This window comes from Notolabrus celidotus, chromosome 19, assembly GCF_009762535.1.
Source record: "Notolabrus celidotus isolate fNotCel1 chromosome 19, fNotCel1.pri, whole genome shotgun sequence".
Taxonomy (NCBI): domain Eukaryota; kingdom Metazoa; phylum Chordata; class Actinopteri; order Labriformes; family Labridae; genus Notolabrus; species Notolabrus celidotus.
The window spans coordinates 14,623,209-14,641,453 of NC_048290.1; the positions used below are offsets into that span (position 1 = coordinate 14,623,209).

General features: G+C 39.0%; 1 protein-coding gene across 1 annotated transcript in view; it reads left to right on the plus strand.

Annotated features, from left to right (window-relative positions):
• The window catches only part of LOC117831480 (atrial natriuretic peptide receptor 2), a 76,774-nt gene that overhangs the window by 15,729 nt on the left and 42,800 nt on the right, over window positions 1-18,245 (plus strand). Inside the window, 5 exon segments of the mRNA XM_034710200.1 lie at window positions 3,786-3,899; window positions 4,284-4,419; window positions 5,863-5,957; window positions 10,473-10,608; window positions 13,432-13,516. Coding sequence (XP_034566091.1) covers window positions 3,786-3,899; window positions 4,284-4,419; window positions 5,863-5,957; window positions 10,473-10,608; window positions 13,432-13,516 — 566 coding nt within the window.

Consider the following 18,245-nt stretch of genomic DNA (forward strand, 5'->3'; position numbering starts at 1 on the left):
TATTTCACGTGATGCTGTTTGAACACTTTCCTGCTAACAGACAAATCAGCATCATGATTGAGTGACTTTAGTTTCCTTTAACCCTTTACAAAGTGAACCCACTGCAAAGTCTTTATAATTTGTGGTTAGCTTCCTTTGGTCTGAACAGGTCATGCAAAAAAATACACACAAACAAAAAGCAGGCTGCACAGTGGTTCAGTGGTTGGTGCTGTTGTCTTGCAAGAAGGTTCCTGGTTTGAATCCCATCTCAAGCTTGTCTCTGTGGAGTTGGCATATTCTCCTCTTGCATAATGTTGGTTCTCTTCGGATGCTCTGACAGTTGGAAGACATGCTGCGTACAGGTGTGTTTGTTAGAGTGTCTAGTTGTTTGTCTATGTGTCAGCTCTGTAACAGAGTGGAGACCTGGCAGGGTGTTGCCTCTTGCATAGTCCCCTGTGCCCAGATCAGGATTAGTGGTATAGATAATGGATGAATAATTGTATGATCTGCCTTCATATTTGTTTTTATGAAATGCCTTGTTAACTTGCTAGTTCAGTTTTACTGCAAACATATAATCATTTCTAAATTTTTCCACTCAAATCACATTGAACCAATGAGTGAGGAGGAACATTTTGACTCATTTCATTTCCCTCTTTCAGTATGGCATACTAACTGGAAACAACTACTTTAGTCGGCCCTCAAACATCAAGATATAATAGTTTATTTATAAGTTATATGGTAGTTTGTCATAATACTTCTGTGTTCATAAGAGCTGGACTCACACATGAAATAAAGTAATTCTAAGATTTGAGACAGGATTTTCTGACTTTTCTTTTTTGAAGTTTCGAAATGATGTGTCAATATTAACCAGCTTCAGCATCAAAAACAGATCTCAGATCCATTTATCTGAACTGCTCGTAATCTTGGCGGAGGAGCACAACTTTGGCTTTCATTTTGCTGATCCTGCAAGGCGTTAGTTTGTCTGCAAGCGATAACAGAGCTCATTATGGCAATGTGCTTCTTTTAGAGCTGTAATTGCTTGTGGAAGTTTGTAGTTGGGTTCCAATGTTGTGACACAAGAAAGGATCTATGGTTGTTTTTGTTCAGAGCAAAGCTGGATGCTTCAAAGAAATGTATACATCTTGTTTTTCTATCATAACAGCGAGCATATGAACAGAATCAAAAGTCATATTCTGACTGAAACATCTGGCTGAATATTTCATTTCTTCATTCAAACTCTTCATCAGATATGAAATGTCTCTGTTACAGTGTATGAGGTGTTACTTCAATATATAACCAACATTTTCTAAATCTCATAAAAGAAGTTATAACACTGCTTCCCTGCCACCGTCTGTATTAAAGGACCAAAAAGGCCTTTTATACTTTCATAACGCTGATTATATAATCTCATAATGAAGAAGCTTTGATTGAAACAACTCAACATTTTGTCTTCCTCTTGCTTTTGAACTTGCAATGAAATCATTAATGTTCAAGTTCATTTAGAGGTCATCGAATAAAATGAATGGAGTATAAAGAGTACCTCAACTTTCCAGTTTATTCAGTATTAGGTAATATTTATTTTCTTTCACATTCAAAGTGAAAAGACAGAAATAATGCTATTTCCACAATGACCATGAGTGGATTTTGTTTTTTTTAATCTTATCAAAAGACTGCAGAAAGCCTTTCAGCTGTTAAAATAATGGTCATCATAACTAGGGATGCTAAAAGCCTCATAATGTTGAATGTTAGAATATAAAATCCAGCATAAAGGAGCTGAAACGTTGTTTGCATGTAGATCCTTTTTTAATACAATTAAATAAAACTAAACGTTATCAGTACATTAGAATGACGCATTTAAGGTTTAAAAAAATGATTAACAGATGTTTTCTGGTTGGTTTTGTAGACTTGTGCCTTATCTTTCTTTATTATACCACAATACCGATAACACAGTTTCTGTCTGCCATAGTATTCTGTCTAAAATAGCTCAGGTGTTTTTATTTATTATATTTGTGCCTGACAGAAAAAAATGGAGCATGAGTTACTGTTAGCCTTGGTTTACTGTTAGCATGCTATAAGTTTGCAGGTAAAACAGTTAGCATGGTCAGTTTGCAGTCTGTTACTGCTTACTGTGTCATCTTTCTTCTATATCCAGTACCTCAGATAATAGTAAAACTTTGCCAAAGGAATGTGTGGACAAAAAACAATAACAAAGGAGGAATTACTTTTAACTGTTAGCATGCCAAAGTGCTATTAGCAGGTAAGCCATCTTGTGTTTGTGTCATAATTAACATATTATGACTTTAGAAATAAAGTTAACAAATATCTACAGTCACTTTAAACTAAGAAGGTAGAAATAGCTGATTTCTCAGTCTATGACCCTCAAGGTTTTACCACAACAAGATTTCACAGTCAAAAAAAAGCGTAGTTTCAGAGTTGCTATAATGGAATAAGATATAAGAGATAGTTGGGAGTTTCAAGTGTTGCACGAGTTGTGCTTACTTTTAATCTTAGCTATAATTAAAACTAGCAGAGAGAAGACAGAGATTTAGCATCATGTTAGCATCATTTCATGCTCATTTTTAAAACTGAAAGTCGCCAGATGTCAATTATATTTCTCAGTAGAAAAATGGAAGTCACAGAAATGTGTTTTTGTTTGACAAAAAAATTATTAAATGCAGGAGGCTGGAATGTATTGTTCTTTTCAGTTTGACAACAACAGACACTAGATTGTTTCCTATTCACCTTATTTTAGAATGCGGAAGTAAAGCTATGACGTACCTCCGCGTTTTGTGCCGGACATGTGATTTAGAATATTTGTTGTCGTATGGCTTTGCATTTTCCGTTTGTACCATCTGTTGTGTAATTCCCGTTTTCCTCGAAGGCATCACTTTCGAGAGATTTGTTGCTCTATCGCAGGGGCGTCAAACTCATTTCAGGCCACATACAGCCCAAGTTAATCTGAAGTGAGCCAGACCAGTAAAATCATAACATAATAACCTATAAATAACAACAACTTTACATGTTTCCCTTTGCTTTAGTGCAAAAAAGTACAAGTACATTCTGAAAATGTTCACATTTAATGAACAATCTTTCTACAAAAACAGCTGTTGTATTTTTCGCCATGGTGAATCTCTGCAAACACACCCAACACACAGGTTACCCAGTCACCTGACACAGTGTAATGTTTACTGCAAAATAATATATATATTATAATAATGAAGAAGGTAAAGTTGACTATTCTGGACCCCTCAGCTCCAGCATGAACAGTTTGCTTGCTGGACAGTGTTGTATGCAGGGGTGTAAGTGCTAGTGTTAGTAGTTATTGGATCATCTTATAGTGCTCTAAAAAGTCTTTATGAATCTTAACAGGATTATGCAAACAGCAAGTCATCTATTTTCTCACTTTGAGAAAAAAAGTCCCGGAAAAAAAGCGCAGTTCAGGTGCGCTCAGTCAGCACTATGATTTAATGTGACCCCCAGAGGACAAATTTGAAATAGTAGTTACTTTTATTGAAAAATTGCAGTTAATGTCTTCTCTGTAATTTTTTCACTTTGCAAAGTCGTTCCGCGGGCCGGATTGGAACATCTGGCGGGCCGGTTTTGGTCCGTGGGCCGCATGTTTGACACCCCTGCTCTATCGGCTTTGAATTAGTCAAGCTACCGGCATTTACCATTGACCGGAAGTAAGGAACTGGAAGTGCTTCACAAAATAACTGCCTGAGTCCGTTCAACCGCTGAAAATAAGGTGAATACGTTTTGCTGTAGTTTTTTTTTTTAATGGTTTCCCCTCTCTGTGTCTCCTCTAGTCTGTTTTCGTCATAACGTACCGGCCTCCTGATAATCCAGAGTTCAAAGAATTCCAGGAGAGACTCCACGCCAAAGCTCTGAAGGATTTCGGTGTGCATTTGGAGCCGTCGTTGGTAAGTTACGGCCTGTAAAAACCTCATGTGTTCTCAGCGGCATCACAAACTCTTTAATCTTTTATTAGATTTTATATGGAGAAAAACACCCACTGTGCTGTGTAAATGTCAGCTGTTAATGATGAATGATGTTGATAATGATGTAAGCAATTAATAATCTTTCTTTTATTACTGCCTTCACCTCACTCGGCACTTTAATTGGCCGTATTCATATCATTTCATAAGCATGCTCCTGTTGGCATGCTGGCTGTAGAATAGGAGTTTCCTCTATTAACATGCTAAGTATTTTTTTTATTCCATCATTAAATTACTTAATCATTACCGTGTGTATTGCACAATCTACATGTAGTTAATAGTTCATACAAACATGCCTTCCTCCTGCAGATGGACTACATCGCTGGAAGCTTCTACGATGGTTTTGTGTTGTACGCGAAGGCCTTAGAGGAGACGCTGAAAGAAGGTGGAGCCCAGAATGACGGCATTAACATCACAATGAGAACACAGAACCGCAGATTTTGGGGTGAGCTCAAGTCCACCAGCTTTTGAGCAAACTAACTGTGATAATGTGAATTACCTGGAACTTCTGGGACAACCTAATAGTTGCACAGGATGTCTGTGTTTTTATTCACGTAAAGTAAAAATCCAGGCTGAATCACACTCCGTATTTTGGGGCACACAGACGTCCTCCGATAACACTGATCCAGCCTGAATCTGCTTTTTCTGCCTCTGCCCCCTAGATTCAGAGATTGTGTCTGATGTAGTGGGGACATGGGTCAGTGTTATTTGTTGTTCTTTGGGGGTCAATATTGAGACGCAGAGTTTCATCAGTGTTTGATTAAAGAAAGTTCAGTGACACGTCTGATGCAGAGAGTGTGTGCAGCTGCTCATTGATATACATGCACACACTAATGAATATTGAAAAGTCTCTACAGAAAATGTTTTCAGACATTTAGCTGAAAGCTGTGACTGCCTCTCACATAAATGGGAATGGTGCTTCACTGTAAACATGGCATGAGTTGAAGTGACTGGCCCAGCTGGCTTTTGTTGGAAAGCACCATTGACCCCAAAAAGAGATTAAAATATAGCCTTTCAACATGATAATTATAGCATCACTGAACAGTTATCACACAACACTCCAGTTAATAGGCCATTTGATGCTTGATGTGAGTGCTCACACACTTCCTTGTTTACTTTTCTGGCTGTCACATCTGCACTCACATTATCGGGGAGGAAGCAGAACAATGAGGTTTTGTTGCCTCAGTTTAAAAGGGTTGAAGGGCTGTTTCTTGCTCAGAATGATAAGATAAAGACAAAGAGAAAGGGCATATGTTCAAAATACTCACAGAAAGTTTCACTCCATTGGATGTTTTGACAGTGCATCAAAGACGGTGTTAAATGCTGCCTGGTTTCACAGAAGAAGCTTTTTTCAGATATCTAATTCTGGCTTCCTACCTTGAGGTCAAATATGTGTTTTTCACATTTTTCCACAAAGATCAGTGGTTTGAAATGAGGAGAAAACAAGCTTTAAAGTGACAAAGCTGTTTTGATTTTCCCTGCAATGTGTTTGTATAGATCCAGTAGAAACTGTGGTGCAGGAAACACAAACGCAGCAAGCTTTATTGATGCTCTCTGCAGCCATGTTGCAGTCACTCTCGCTGTTTTGGAAACTACAGCATCAAAATGAAACACAAAGGAAGAAGACTGCTTCAGTCACTTTAAACACAACTAGAATACACATGTAGTACATAACGTCAGAGCAGCAACAAGACTGTAATAATAGAGAGGGACAAGGACTCATGTTTTTGATTCAAATACCTAAAAAGAGAAATTGTGGTGTGTCCGATGACTCATTCTAATTTGAAGGGGGGGGGTAATGAGCACTTGAGAGTTTGTAGTCGTACCATACATGATGTTACACCATCTGAATCAGACCCTTCATGTGAGAATTGTTTGTGTTCTCTAGGAGTGACAGGACTTGTTTCGACAGACCACAAAAATGACAGAGACATAGACGTCAACCTGTGGGCCATGACGAACCAGGAGACAGGAGAGTACGGGGTAAGTCATGCTTTACTATGTTTGGTATTTTGATATGTTTGTGATCTCCTACAGATTATTTTATAGGGGTGGGGGGGCGAATGAGTGAATCTCTCTTTTGATGTGGGCTTTGCCTTTAACATTGCTGTTTAATGCTCAGAATACACATTTTGCGTTTCGAAAGGTGCACCAAAATGTTATGCTTTTTGCATGAAGCAGAAGATATGAAACTAGATTACATGTTGGAGAGGGATTGTTTCAAAAGAATCACGAGCCATTAAGTCAAAGGTGTATTTGAACCTTCACAGTGTCTGATTGGGATTTCTTAGCATTTGCAGCCGACCTCAAGTGGACACTTGAAGAACTGCAGTTTTTTGCACCCCTGCTTTGGCTACATTTTTCAAACCTGGAGGAGGCTGCCACTTGGAAAATAAATTCAGCATCTCAAAAAAGGCAAAATATCACAAAGATACAAACAACAATGATGGCTGTTTCTAGTGACTGTGGTCATTATTCCTCTCTGTCAGTCATAGTTTCTTTTGTCAGTGGAGATTGATTTTACTTAGTAAAGATATCGAATAGAGAGGCCGCCTGAATGGACCAAAATCTGTGATAACACTTTATTGGATTGGATTTTGCTAAGTACCCTCAAGTGCAAAGATAGATGGTGGATGGTGGAACAATGCACGCTGGGACAATCAGAGTGTGTGCTGCTGCTGTTTATAAGCAGATTTGGCAATGAGACGGTTTTTGTTGGGCATGGACTGGACTGATAAGCAAATGAGGAGGGACTCTTTTTTTCCATGGTCTGTTTTTGTTACAGAGCAACGACCGTGTCCATTTGAGCTTTTCAGAGACCGGGTGATCAGACTTTTCAAATCATACTTTTACCAAACCAGTCTTTGGGGACCCTGAGGGATCAGAGGATTAGATCTCCTATCATGAAGCTATATCTTCCAGGTTTATGTCCGCTCAGGGCCATTTGTTGCTTTTCATCCACCATTTTTTTCACCTGTTTTCTGGTGCATAAAATAACTGAAAGAGACCTTTGGTTCAGTGCACTTTAAGTATAAGTAAAGTATGATGTAACGCCAGGAGAGAAGTCTTTTGATAAGGCTTTGTTTGTCATAAAACCGATCCATCTGATTTCTTTCTCCTCATGACGGTCCAATGAAATCAAATCTGTTTTCGTTACTTCGTCTGAAGTTTTAGTCTTGACTCATGGAAAGATTAAAGTTAAACGAGGAATATTGTCAACAACCAAAAGGAGCTCATCCTCACCAAACAGAAAACCACATAGACAGAAACACAGAGGGGGCTTCAGGGAGTCGGATGTCACTGCACACAAACAAGCTGCTGTCACTTTGTCCTAATGAATGTGATGCAATAGTTGGACCCTTGCTGATGATAGCGTGTTCAGGCTTTAGTTAACAGCTTAACCACCTGCTACCTCCAAAAGAAAACCCAGCTCACATCACTGCCTCAGTCCTTCACAGATAACACCAAGAACTACAGAAACAAGGACCGGCCTGGAGAACAGCTGCTTCTGCTTCTGCACAATCCATGTTTTCTAAGTTTCCTCTGAGGGCAGCGTCAGAAATCTCATCAGGGGTGTGAAAGTGGTCCTGCTAATAAGAACCCTACAAGTCATAGTCTTTCAATACGTCAAACACCCAACTTATGACTTTTAGATATAAACTTTGACTTGATAAAGTGTGTCAGTAAGTAAAGATGTTGACGCAGAAAATGAGAGATACAGTGAGTCTTCACGTTTCTTTAATTCTTCTAATGCTTCTGCAGAATGTGTGTAGTTTGAAACCACAGCCTCGGTTTGTGTTCAGTTGTTGATGCTTCGACAGCAAATGGATGTTACTATCTGGGACATATTTTTGGTTCCCTAAAACTCCTCTAATGATGAGATGCATAAAACCTCAACTTTCCCTCCCAGTCTGGAGAAAATATTTGTGTATGTTGCGCTCGATAAACTCCGCTGTGGACTGCTCCGGCGTGTTTCTCTCTCTCTGAGGGCAACAGACGTGGGTTAGCTGGATGTGAGTTCAGGAGAAGATTCACAGAGGCCGTCAGATTGACTTCCTGGTCTCATTTACCCATTGCTTTAATTGGTCAGTTCAAATGGCCTGTTGACCCCAGAAACCAGCTGCTGGTGGTTTCAGCTTTTAGATTCTCTGACTGCTGAAAATAATAACTTATATTCAAAATATTATACACATTAAAAAGACTCAGGCTCTAAATCCTAGAAACAATTTTTCATTTATTCCTTTTTTTGTTTCTCAGTCATCTTAAAAATATAAATTCAAAAACTGAAATTAAAAAATACAACATTATAAATACTAATAGACAAACACGCCAAACTTAAACGTTTGTTTTTAAGGTACAATGAGTGGAAATGGGAACATTTAGTGATATCTAGCAGTCAGATTCTAAAATCAAATGCTCCCTTGCTCACCCCTTCCTTTGGCGAAGGGACAGTGGCCTTTTAGGACAAGAAGCTCCCTTGATGCATGATAAGTATGATCCTCAATTTGTAACGTTTTTAATGTCAAATACGTCTGTTTTAGACAACAGTACACTTTCAGAATTTAGGCTTCAATTTTGGGGAAAGCCAGTTTCTCTTTGAACACAACCTAATACATTTCACAATGCTCCCATCCATTATTTACTGCTATGCATAGATGTTACAAGTACTTGAGTATTCTCAATGTGTCAGCTAAACCGAAAAGGTGAAAAAGGCTCATCCTCTCTCACAGAACTTAAGGCATCAGAGAAATAAGACTGAACACACAATGAGGTGAATCGTTGGAGGAGATCATTTGGAAGTGCAGGACTGTAAACCCTCAAACTGAAGTACTGTGTCTATTTCTGACGTGGCAGCCCCCCTACCACTTCACCCTCCCTGGCCTGCATTGTTTTGATGACCTTCTGTGGGGGGTGATGGCCCGCAAGGTTTTTGCAGGGAGGACACAACATGCTGGGAGCATGGGTCGAACACATAAAAACTCCTCTGGCCAGTTAGAAACACAGGAGTCGAGTTTCACAGCAGGACAGCAGATGCTGTTCATGAGGCTGGACCGTCAAAATAAAGCTCACAGACAAACAAAGTCAGGATGTTTGTGAAATGTTTAGGAGCTGTTTCCCACCTGTGTTGTTGTCTACATGGCAGGAGAAGCTCACTTACCTCTGATGAAAGCTTCTTAGCAGACTTCAGAACAGACTGTTTTTTACCTTGCAATAACACAAGTTTGCTTATTTCCTATAATTTTATACGATTTGTTGCAGATACTTTCTGCACAAACCTTGGTTAAAGAGATCATAGTTTTGGTTCATTTAATATCTTCTTCATGACTTTTTTGGCTCTACATCAACATTGGTCAAATACCAGCCAATCACAGCACAGTAAAGTGGAACAGGTCAGAACCATAGACTGTATAAATAATGGACGTAGTATCTGTGACGTCACCCATCTGTTTCTGAAGCGCTGTTTTGAGGCCAATCGGAGGCGGCAGCCATAATGGAAATGTTGAACTCAACATAACTGCTGTCGAGCGAGTGTGATGTAAAGAGGCGGGCTTTGAGCATCCTCGCCAACAGCTACAGTGTTCCCTAGGTCCCTTGAAACGAATGGATATTTATTCCAAACAGATTCCTTGCCAACAGCTTCAGTGTTCCCGCCTGTCAATCAAGTCAGCTGTGCCTTTTGTAATGGAAGACTCGGCTCAGCTGTCTTAATATCTTCGAAATTGCAGCGTTATGAAAAAAATCAACCCCCGTTGAGCTATCCAGACTACACTCGTTTTTTGTACCAGGCTGTAAACATGTTTATTTCTGCTGTAAAGATCGTCTTCTTTGAATTGGTGTGTATGTGGTTTCCGGTATTCCGGAGCCAGCCTCAAGCGGATCCTCAATGAACTGCAGTTTTTAACACTTCCGCATTGGCTTCAATTCCCACGGCCGGAGGTTGCCGCTTGCTGTTGAGGGGAAAATACAGTCAGTTATAATCAAACACAATAACAAAGTCACTATCATCTCGTGTCAAGTCAAGTTGACTTTATCGCCATTCATCGACATACAAGAGATACAGCTGAAAGAAATGACGTTCCTCACAGTAGTGTAAATAAACAACAAACAGGGCTGTAAACAACAAAAGAACATATGATTGCAAGGTTTGGTCTGACGGCTGTGATAACTGATGTGTTGCAATAGTATGAATTAATAGGAAACTGAATGAAAAGGGAACATTTGTGAGTGTGGATGAGTCAAAAGTGTCAGTGTCAAGGGCTCTTTAATGTGTCTACTGAGAATAAGTCAGTGAATAATAAATAAGCAAGGCTCAGCGGTGATAACTGTCCGGTGTTAAGTGTCCGTGCATGTCTGCTGTGTGAGTGTGTGTTAGGGAAAGTAGGGAGATCCAGTGATCCAACTGTGTCAATGAAATATAAATAACAATAGCCTACAACAATATCCAAGTCCATTTATTTTCATCCATTTGACTCAGCATCTTCTCCTCTGTGTTTGCAGCTTGTTGCATACTACAATGGAACCACCAAAGACATCATTTGGTCCCAGACAGAGAAGATCCACTGGCCCAACGGGGGTCCACCGCTGGATAACCCCCCCTGTGTGTTTTCCTCGGACGACCCTTCCTGCAACGATGGTATGACACCTCTACATAATCTGTAGAGACAATGCACTTAGTCCTTTCCCTCAAGAGTTCAACTAAACTTCAGAGTATCTTCTGGAGGGAAGGATCTCCAGAACAAGACATACAGTTAAATGGACTGGACATCATGACTTTAGGGAGATTTAAGTCAAAGAGGTTCAAGATGACAAGATAAATGATCCCACACTTAATGCCCAATGTTCTCCTCTTGACTGAGAGTAAGATTAAATCACTCATTAGCTGGATATTACAGCTCACTAATAACATATAATCTCTTCATCTGCACAGAGCCTGAGATTTTTTCATGGATGTAATGGTGATGAATGTGTTGTTTTCTGTCACTTTTGTTCCAGCTCTTTAGTCTCAATTAAGTATTATATATACTCCTCTTTGCTGTGATTGAATAGAGAGCAGTTCAAAGATCAGTGCTGGAGATGGTAGAAGTTGTGTCCACAGAGAGAGACAGTTTCCCAGGGGGGATTGTTAGCGATGATGAACTGGAGGAAACCGCAGCATTCATAAATGTATTTTACAGTGAAGGAGGGACAATGTGGGAACTCAATAAATCTGAAGCGATCTGAAAAAGAATTTGGGGGGAATTAAAAGCCTGAGTGTGGCTCTCTCAGCACTGAGGGAAATAAATGATTACAGTTAACAAACATGCAGAGACGCTCAGAGCTCAGTGACGTCAGCGTTTGATCAATAGAGTGAAGAAACGGACGAGGTCAGTACATTGTGAGCTGTTCCTCTTTATTAATAGTATCAGGAGCTTGCTAAGACATCAGGGGATGAATTGGAGATCTGAAAATGAGCAATGAAACTCTGCTGTTTACTGCAGCCTGCTATCAGTTATCTTGTTTTGCTCCAGACATTTTAACATGTCATTAATCCAGCTGCTTAAAAAAGTTATTCTGAATGAATGCAAACTTTTCCTTTAATTCATATTTTCATATATATAATATATTTCATATATTCATAAGAGGAACAGGAAAACTTCAGTAATTTTTTGTCTGCATGACTCTCTTCTTGTATATATTTAGGCTCTAGCTGTAAGGACCACAAAGTCCTTTAGTTTGGCTGCATACGTATATACATAATGAGTAACTGAGGATATCCTACACAGCTTTCTTGAACTGTGACACTTCAGTAAATGAAATGATATCGACACACTGAAATGTACTTTTAAATTCTTTTTTAGCCTAAAATAAAGTTTCTTTAAAACATGGTGTGTATCTCTTTATTATACAAAACACAATACAGTGAGATATAGTATGAGACAATACAATAACATATGATATGATGCGATATAGTAGGATATGAGGCAATACAATATAATCACTTTATTATGCAGTCAAGAGGAGTCCAGCTACAGACCTCCACTCTCAGCCGGCTTAACGGCTACTCCAACGTGAACCACCAGCTCCCCTCCATCGTAGGACGGAAGTGACGTAAATCTAATCCTCCTTTGCGGTCTCAGCCGTCTGACTGGCTCCTCCATCTCAAGCTCCTCGTCCTCTAATGTCGGACGGAAGTCACGATAAATATGCCTGCCTAACGTAAAACAACGTCTTGAGCGTTTAGATATCGTAGCATAAGACAATTAGCTTTGGACTGTTGGAATCACTTTAATCGCCATCATATCAAAAATAACTAAATAACCGTAAAATAGTTATCATGAAACTGACTTAAATGAACATATTTTACCTTCACGTGTTGCATATAATATTAAGTGGATCATTTAAACCTTGAATTTGAACAGCATGTGGTTAGGTGTCATGATGCCCCAAACAAAAGGATGCATTATCTGTTGTAGTGTAAGTGTAGCAGCTTTATTCAAGAGTGGGTTAATTGGCTTATACTTGTGCTCGTGCTAACATTAGGACATTGAGATATTTTGAAATCGTGGCACAACGTGGAGGGATTTTGCGTAAAAATGATAATTAAAAGTCATGATATTCATAAAGTTATCCAGAGAATTATTTACACGACAAGTTGACAGTTCGCAAAAATGTTGTTTCCCAACATACTTTTTTTTTTTAAATTTTAAAAAGTAAACTTAAGACTTACCTTTTTAATTTAGAGTAATTTATATTTAGCCCTGGACTGCATTGTTAATATAATCATTACTTTAACATGTATTTATCTTGTTTAATTATTTATTTATCTATTTATTTCTTGTATTAGTCTGATCTTGTCAATGCTATCTTATTTTTAACTTTTCTTTCCACTCCTACTTATTTTATTAATTATACTGTGTTGATTTTATTTTATTTTTAAGTATTTTATTTATAATCATGCTTTTTTAAATTTTACCATTGCTGTTGTTTTCTGTCTCTCAGTTTTTTTGTGAAGCACTTTGGGCTGCATGTTTATATGTATGAAAGGTGCTATATAAATAAAGTTGAGTTGAGTTGAGTTGAGACTATGTTAAACCCTGTGACTACATTAAGGACTTGAAGCCTCCAGTGAGTTTATTGACACACTGAAGCAAAAGTGAATTTCTGTTGCTGTTGGAAATGATATATCCATGATGACGAGTATCAGCTCATGCTCTGATTTACAGCAGGATGTATAATTAGTCTCAATTAGGGTTTTAATTATATACCAGGAATGTCAGGGCGGTGTAATTGTGTTAAATTGTTGCCGGTGTTTGTGGCTGACTGATCGCTAAAGCAGTGCAGCTGTACATCAGGAAGTCACAGCTGCGTTTTTCACAGCAGAGACTTTTCCCCCCTTCTTTTTAAAGATATGAATGTGGACATCTGTGAAACATATGAACAAAACAGACTGAGTGTTCAATCCTTCCTCTGTTTCCAGGTCATCTGCCAGTTCTGGGAATTGTGGCTGTGGGATCCGGATTAGCACTCATCATTTTTGGAATCTCCAGCTTCCTAATTTACAGGTGAGTTTGAGTGAACGGAAGTGATGCCTCCTGTCTGTGCTGCTGTTAGCTCAAACTGTAAAACCGCAGGGATGCATTCTCCTCTGATGGACAAATAGACAGAAAAGACACAGAGAGAGAGAGAGAGAGAGAGAGAGAGAGAGAGAGAGAGAGAAGGGAGGTGTTTGAAAGAGGATTTATGGGTCGTGCTGCTATAGGTGCCAGTGTGGTATTTACACGATTGTTTCCACAGCAACAGCTCAGCAGGTAACAGCGTTAAAGCAGCGGTGAAGTGCACTCAAGCTGCCAAGTGAGCTCATATACCGGCCCCCAAACACCCTTGCTGCTCTCCTCACTTAATGATCATTAGTGTGGTCATAAACGTTGTTTTCTTTGCACTCGATTTAAGCTAATCGCCACGTATTTCAGTAACTCACATAACACTGATGATATCACAGGAAAAATATCCGTCTGGGTTTTTTTTGTGGTTCTCTCACTGCCTTACATGTTTGTTTGTTGTAAACTTTTAAAATCTTGTTGACAGATATGTTTCTCAACTTTGGAAAAAAAAGGCAGTTTAGTACATTTAGAAAAGTGTCTGAACAAACTTTGAAAAAGTAAAAATCTTACTCTTATGAAGTCAGTTCTGCAGAACAAGTTCCCCTTCTGAACTCATAAAAAAGCAACATGTTATTGACCTTAAGTTTCCAAATATGGAGTTTGAGGTGTTGCGTCAGTTTGTGCATGTTTGGTCATAAATATGCTACCAGTTAGACTAAAAGTGAAGTGGTGAAGTAATTTAACATTTAATGTCAGATTACTCAGAAACATTTCACATTTTCTGATTATTGGATTAGCAGGAATGATAAACACTCAGTTAACTTGTTGAAATTGTCACAGTCTGGTTAGATTCAGATGCCAAAATTACTTGATTTGGCTGGTTTGGGTTTGAATGAATTATTTGTTTGTTAGTTGAGTTTCACACGTATGTTTTGAATTTAGTAAAAGTCTACTTCTTGTAAGAAGCTTTACTTGGGGAAAAGCTCTCGACTCTGCAGAGTGATAAAGTTGACTAAAGTTGAGTGACTTCAGACGGCCTCCCTGAGCAGTCTTTTAATCATTTAATACTACTTACCCGAACTCCAGAGGCATGCCAGTAGAATAAGATAGAGGATTGCATTTTGATGGGTTGAAGTCCAAAATTGTTAAATTCCTTGAACAAGAAGGGCAAGACTTTTAAAAATGTGTCTTCAAACTTTTTTGGGGGATTGGTTGTTCTGGAAAAATTGACCCCGACAACTCAGGAACTTGTAAATTCTTTGCTAGGTCCCTTGAAACGAATGGATATGTATTCCAAACAGATTAAAGCAATCAGATTTATTATTTTTCTTTCATTTAAACAACATTATCTTTTTGATAATGTACAAAACGTGGGTTTAAACAATCAATTTTGTTAATCCAAACAAATCGCTGAATGTCAGTAGATAACCCCCATTAATCCTTTTATCGATAGTGTGTTTTCAATCCCATGATTTAGTATTTCAAAACAGTTTTAAATCTATATTGATAATGTAAAGAAAATCTTACCTATGTCTTGAGAATAGACGGTATAAATAATGGACGTAGTATCCGTGATGTCACCCATCTGTTTCTTGGCGCTGTTTTGAAGCCAATCGTCGGCGGCAGCCATATTGGAAATGCTTAACTCAACCAAACTTAGTGTGACGTAAAGAGGCGGGCTTTGCGCCTCCTAGCCAACAGCTATGTGTTCCGCCTGTCAATCAAGTCAGCTGTGCCTCTAATTAAGGAAAACTCATAATATCGATAACTTTGAAACTGCCGATCGAGAAATGAACTCGTTTTTTGTACCAGGCTGTAAACATGTTTATTTCTACTGTAAAGATCGTCTTCTTTGAATTGGTGTGTATGTGGTTTCCGGTACTTCCAGAGCCAGCCTCAAGCAGATCCTCGATGAACTGCAGTTTTTAACACTTTCGCATTGGCTTCAATTCTCGTGGCCCAAAGTTGCCGCTTGATCTTGAGTTGGGAATTAAATACCTGCAATGATGTGTATTTTATGATTTTGACTTCTAGATTTATATGAGTGTCGGGGCTGCACGGTGGTGCAGTGGGTAGCGCCGTTGCCTCACAGCTAGGAGGTCCCTGGTATGAATCCCCGACCGGGCAGGTGCCTCTCTGTGTGGAGCTTGCATGTTCTCCCTGTGCATCCGTGGGTTCTCCGTGTACTCCGACTTCCTCCCACAGTCCAAAAACATGCTTACCAGGTTGATTGATCACTCTTAAATTGCCCTTAGGTGTGAGTGTGTGCGTGAATGGTTAGCCCTGGGATAGGTTGGCAACCTGTTAAGGGTGTACCTCTGCCTTCCGCCCAAAGTCAGCTGGGATAGGCTCCAGCCCCCCGTGACCCCTAACAGGGTAAGTGGTCAAGATAATGGATGGATGCATGAATGTGTCGTGAAACCATGACTTAGAGGTAGCAGACAGCTGTTTCATCCTCATGTCCCAGTGCTCTGCAAGCGTTTGTGATGCAGCTGCCCGCTGACATCAGTCTGATTGGCTTCACCTGTATGCCTAGCTCATATGTGGAAGCTCAGACTCATAGTTGAGATCGAACCATCAGCCAGTTTATATTTAAATCAACTGACACAAACTGCATGAGCTGTCTCTGAGTCTTTTAAAGGGATGTGTCATTTAAAAGCACAGTGTTGTTTTCCATCACAGCAGTGTGCAATGAAAAAAACAAAACACATCAATTTTGGATCTTAATTGCATCGTGATTAACGCCTTAACGCTGACACCCTCTGTGAAATCCTCCTCAACTGCCAAGACTTACAAAACAACATTTAAGTAACACGAAACAGAATGAGGTTAAAACACAAAATACCTCTTTAACAGGATCACCAAGGACTGAGTGTGTAAATGTGATGTGCATGGTTTAGTTAGAAATAAAGGGAGTTGACTGGTTGTTATTGTGGAAGTAGGTGTTATGTTTAATTGCAGTCCCTCTGCGATTGTGTATCATTTAGATAAAATAATTACCTGCCACATTTTATGGGTATAACTGTGTGCTCGGCGTTCGGCTGTAAAAACAGCTTCAGTAAATTGTAACAGTGTCCCGTGTGGCTCAGTCTGCGTGTTTATGGAGTGCTGCAATGAGCCTCGTTCAATTACGCAATCAGTTAATCATGTGTGCCTGAAGCAGGGGAGCTGCTGGAGGATTTCTTAAATTATCGTTAATGCCAGAGTTAAAAAATGCATTTTGAGTTTTACATGAAGAAAAAGTGATTGATGTGTCAGCTCTAACAAACAACTGGTAATCTGATCACTCTTCTAATATTGACTATTAACACAAGAAGTGTTAATCACCAGCCACTCACAATGGATTTTGATCAGAAGAATGGTGGAAGACAGACGGAGGAGCAGCTTTCCACTCGAGGTAAATCCCCTGATCCTGAATCTGAGTTTATCATTACAGTACCAGATAATCTGACGCAGACTTTGCTCTTTATTCTGAAAACATTTACGTTTTCCTTTCTGTTTCTTTTCAGCTCACAGTTCATCAGGCACAGCATGGTTTCCTCACTAGCTAGCTAGTTCTCAAGGACTCTTTGCCAGTAAGTTTTCAGATATAAGATTTTTTTTTTAAACTCTAAGTGTAACGTCTTCTGACTCGTAGCTACAGATATTTCTCTTTTGGGAACTCTGATACATGTGTGGTCCTGACCCTCAGTTTCGCACCCTCTGCTGTAATCAAGATATATTTAGATCCATCATTACATAAGTGAAAGTTTAATGTATGGAGAGTTAAGTTGCACAGAGATGAATTTGTCGCCCTTTATTGGACTTTAAGTTCATGCACGTCAAAGCCAAGGAGCTGTAAATGTAAATTTGTTAAAAACACCGTCAGTAGAAGTGAGTTTTTCTTTTCTGCGACAGATAACAAAGGCTAACAAATCCCTTCCTGTTTCTGCAGACACCAGTGGAGCTATGCTGACGGACGAACGGAGAGGCATCGTAAAGATCATCTGTTTGCAGAGAGGCCTCCAGGATTAGTCCTTTCTAAACACCACTAACATGTTTCAATCACTTCAGAGTTCTGTCACTGTTCCTAGTAACCTGTAGAGTTTCTTTACATTGGGGTCGCTTGAACTGCATAAAGGGGGGTGCAATGTGTAAGACTGATATTTTGATATTTATTATATATATATATTTTTAACAAGAGGTCTTAAGAATTTAACTAAATATATGATAGTCTCTATCCTTTATATATGTGCTGCTGCTTACATGTTTGTTTTTCATACATTGATACAAAGATTTTATACTCAGATTAATACTTTTCTAACGGCAGAGGTGATGGGAATTTGGGAATTCAAAGTATATATGGGGGGAAATTATTGGTGTATTTTCTAAGACATGTTGGGTTTTATGGGAAGATGTGACATGTTAAATTCAAAATGTATCCCTGTGTGAAATGCACATGTTGGTGAATCTTTCAATTCAATAAAAACTTTATGCGTATCAGACGGTTTGTTTCTGTGAATTTCTTTGAGGTAGAACCTGCGCTGTATCAAAACTTTTAAAAGTTCTTTATTTTTTCTTCAAACAAGAGAAAAATTCCTCAAAAACAAATCTTAACACACAAACAAGGCGGATGATTACATGGGTGGAGTATTGTTGAAAGGAAGAGACAATTTTCACCATTTTAGTGAAAGAAAAATAACATCAGAGG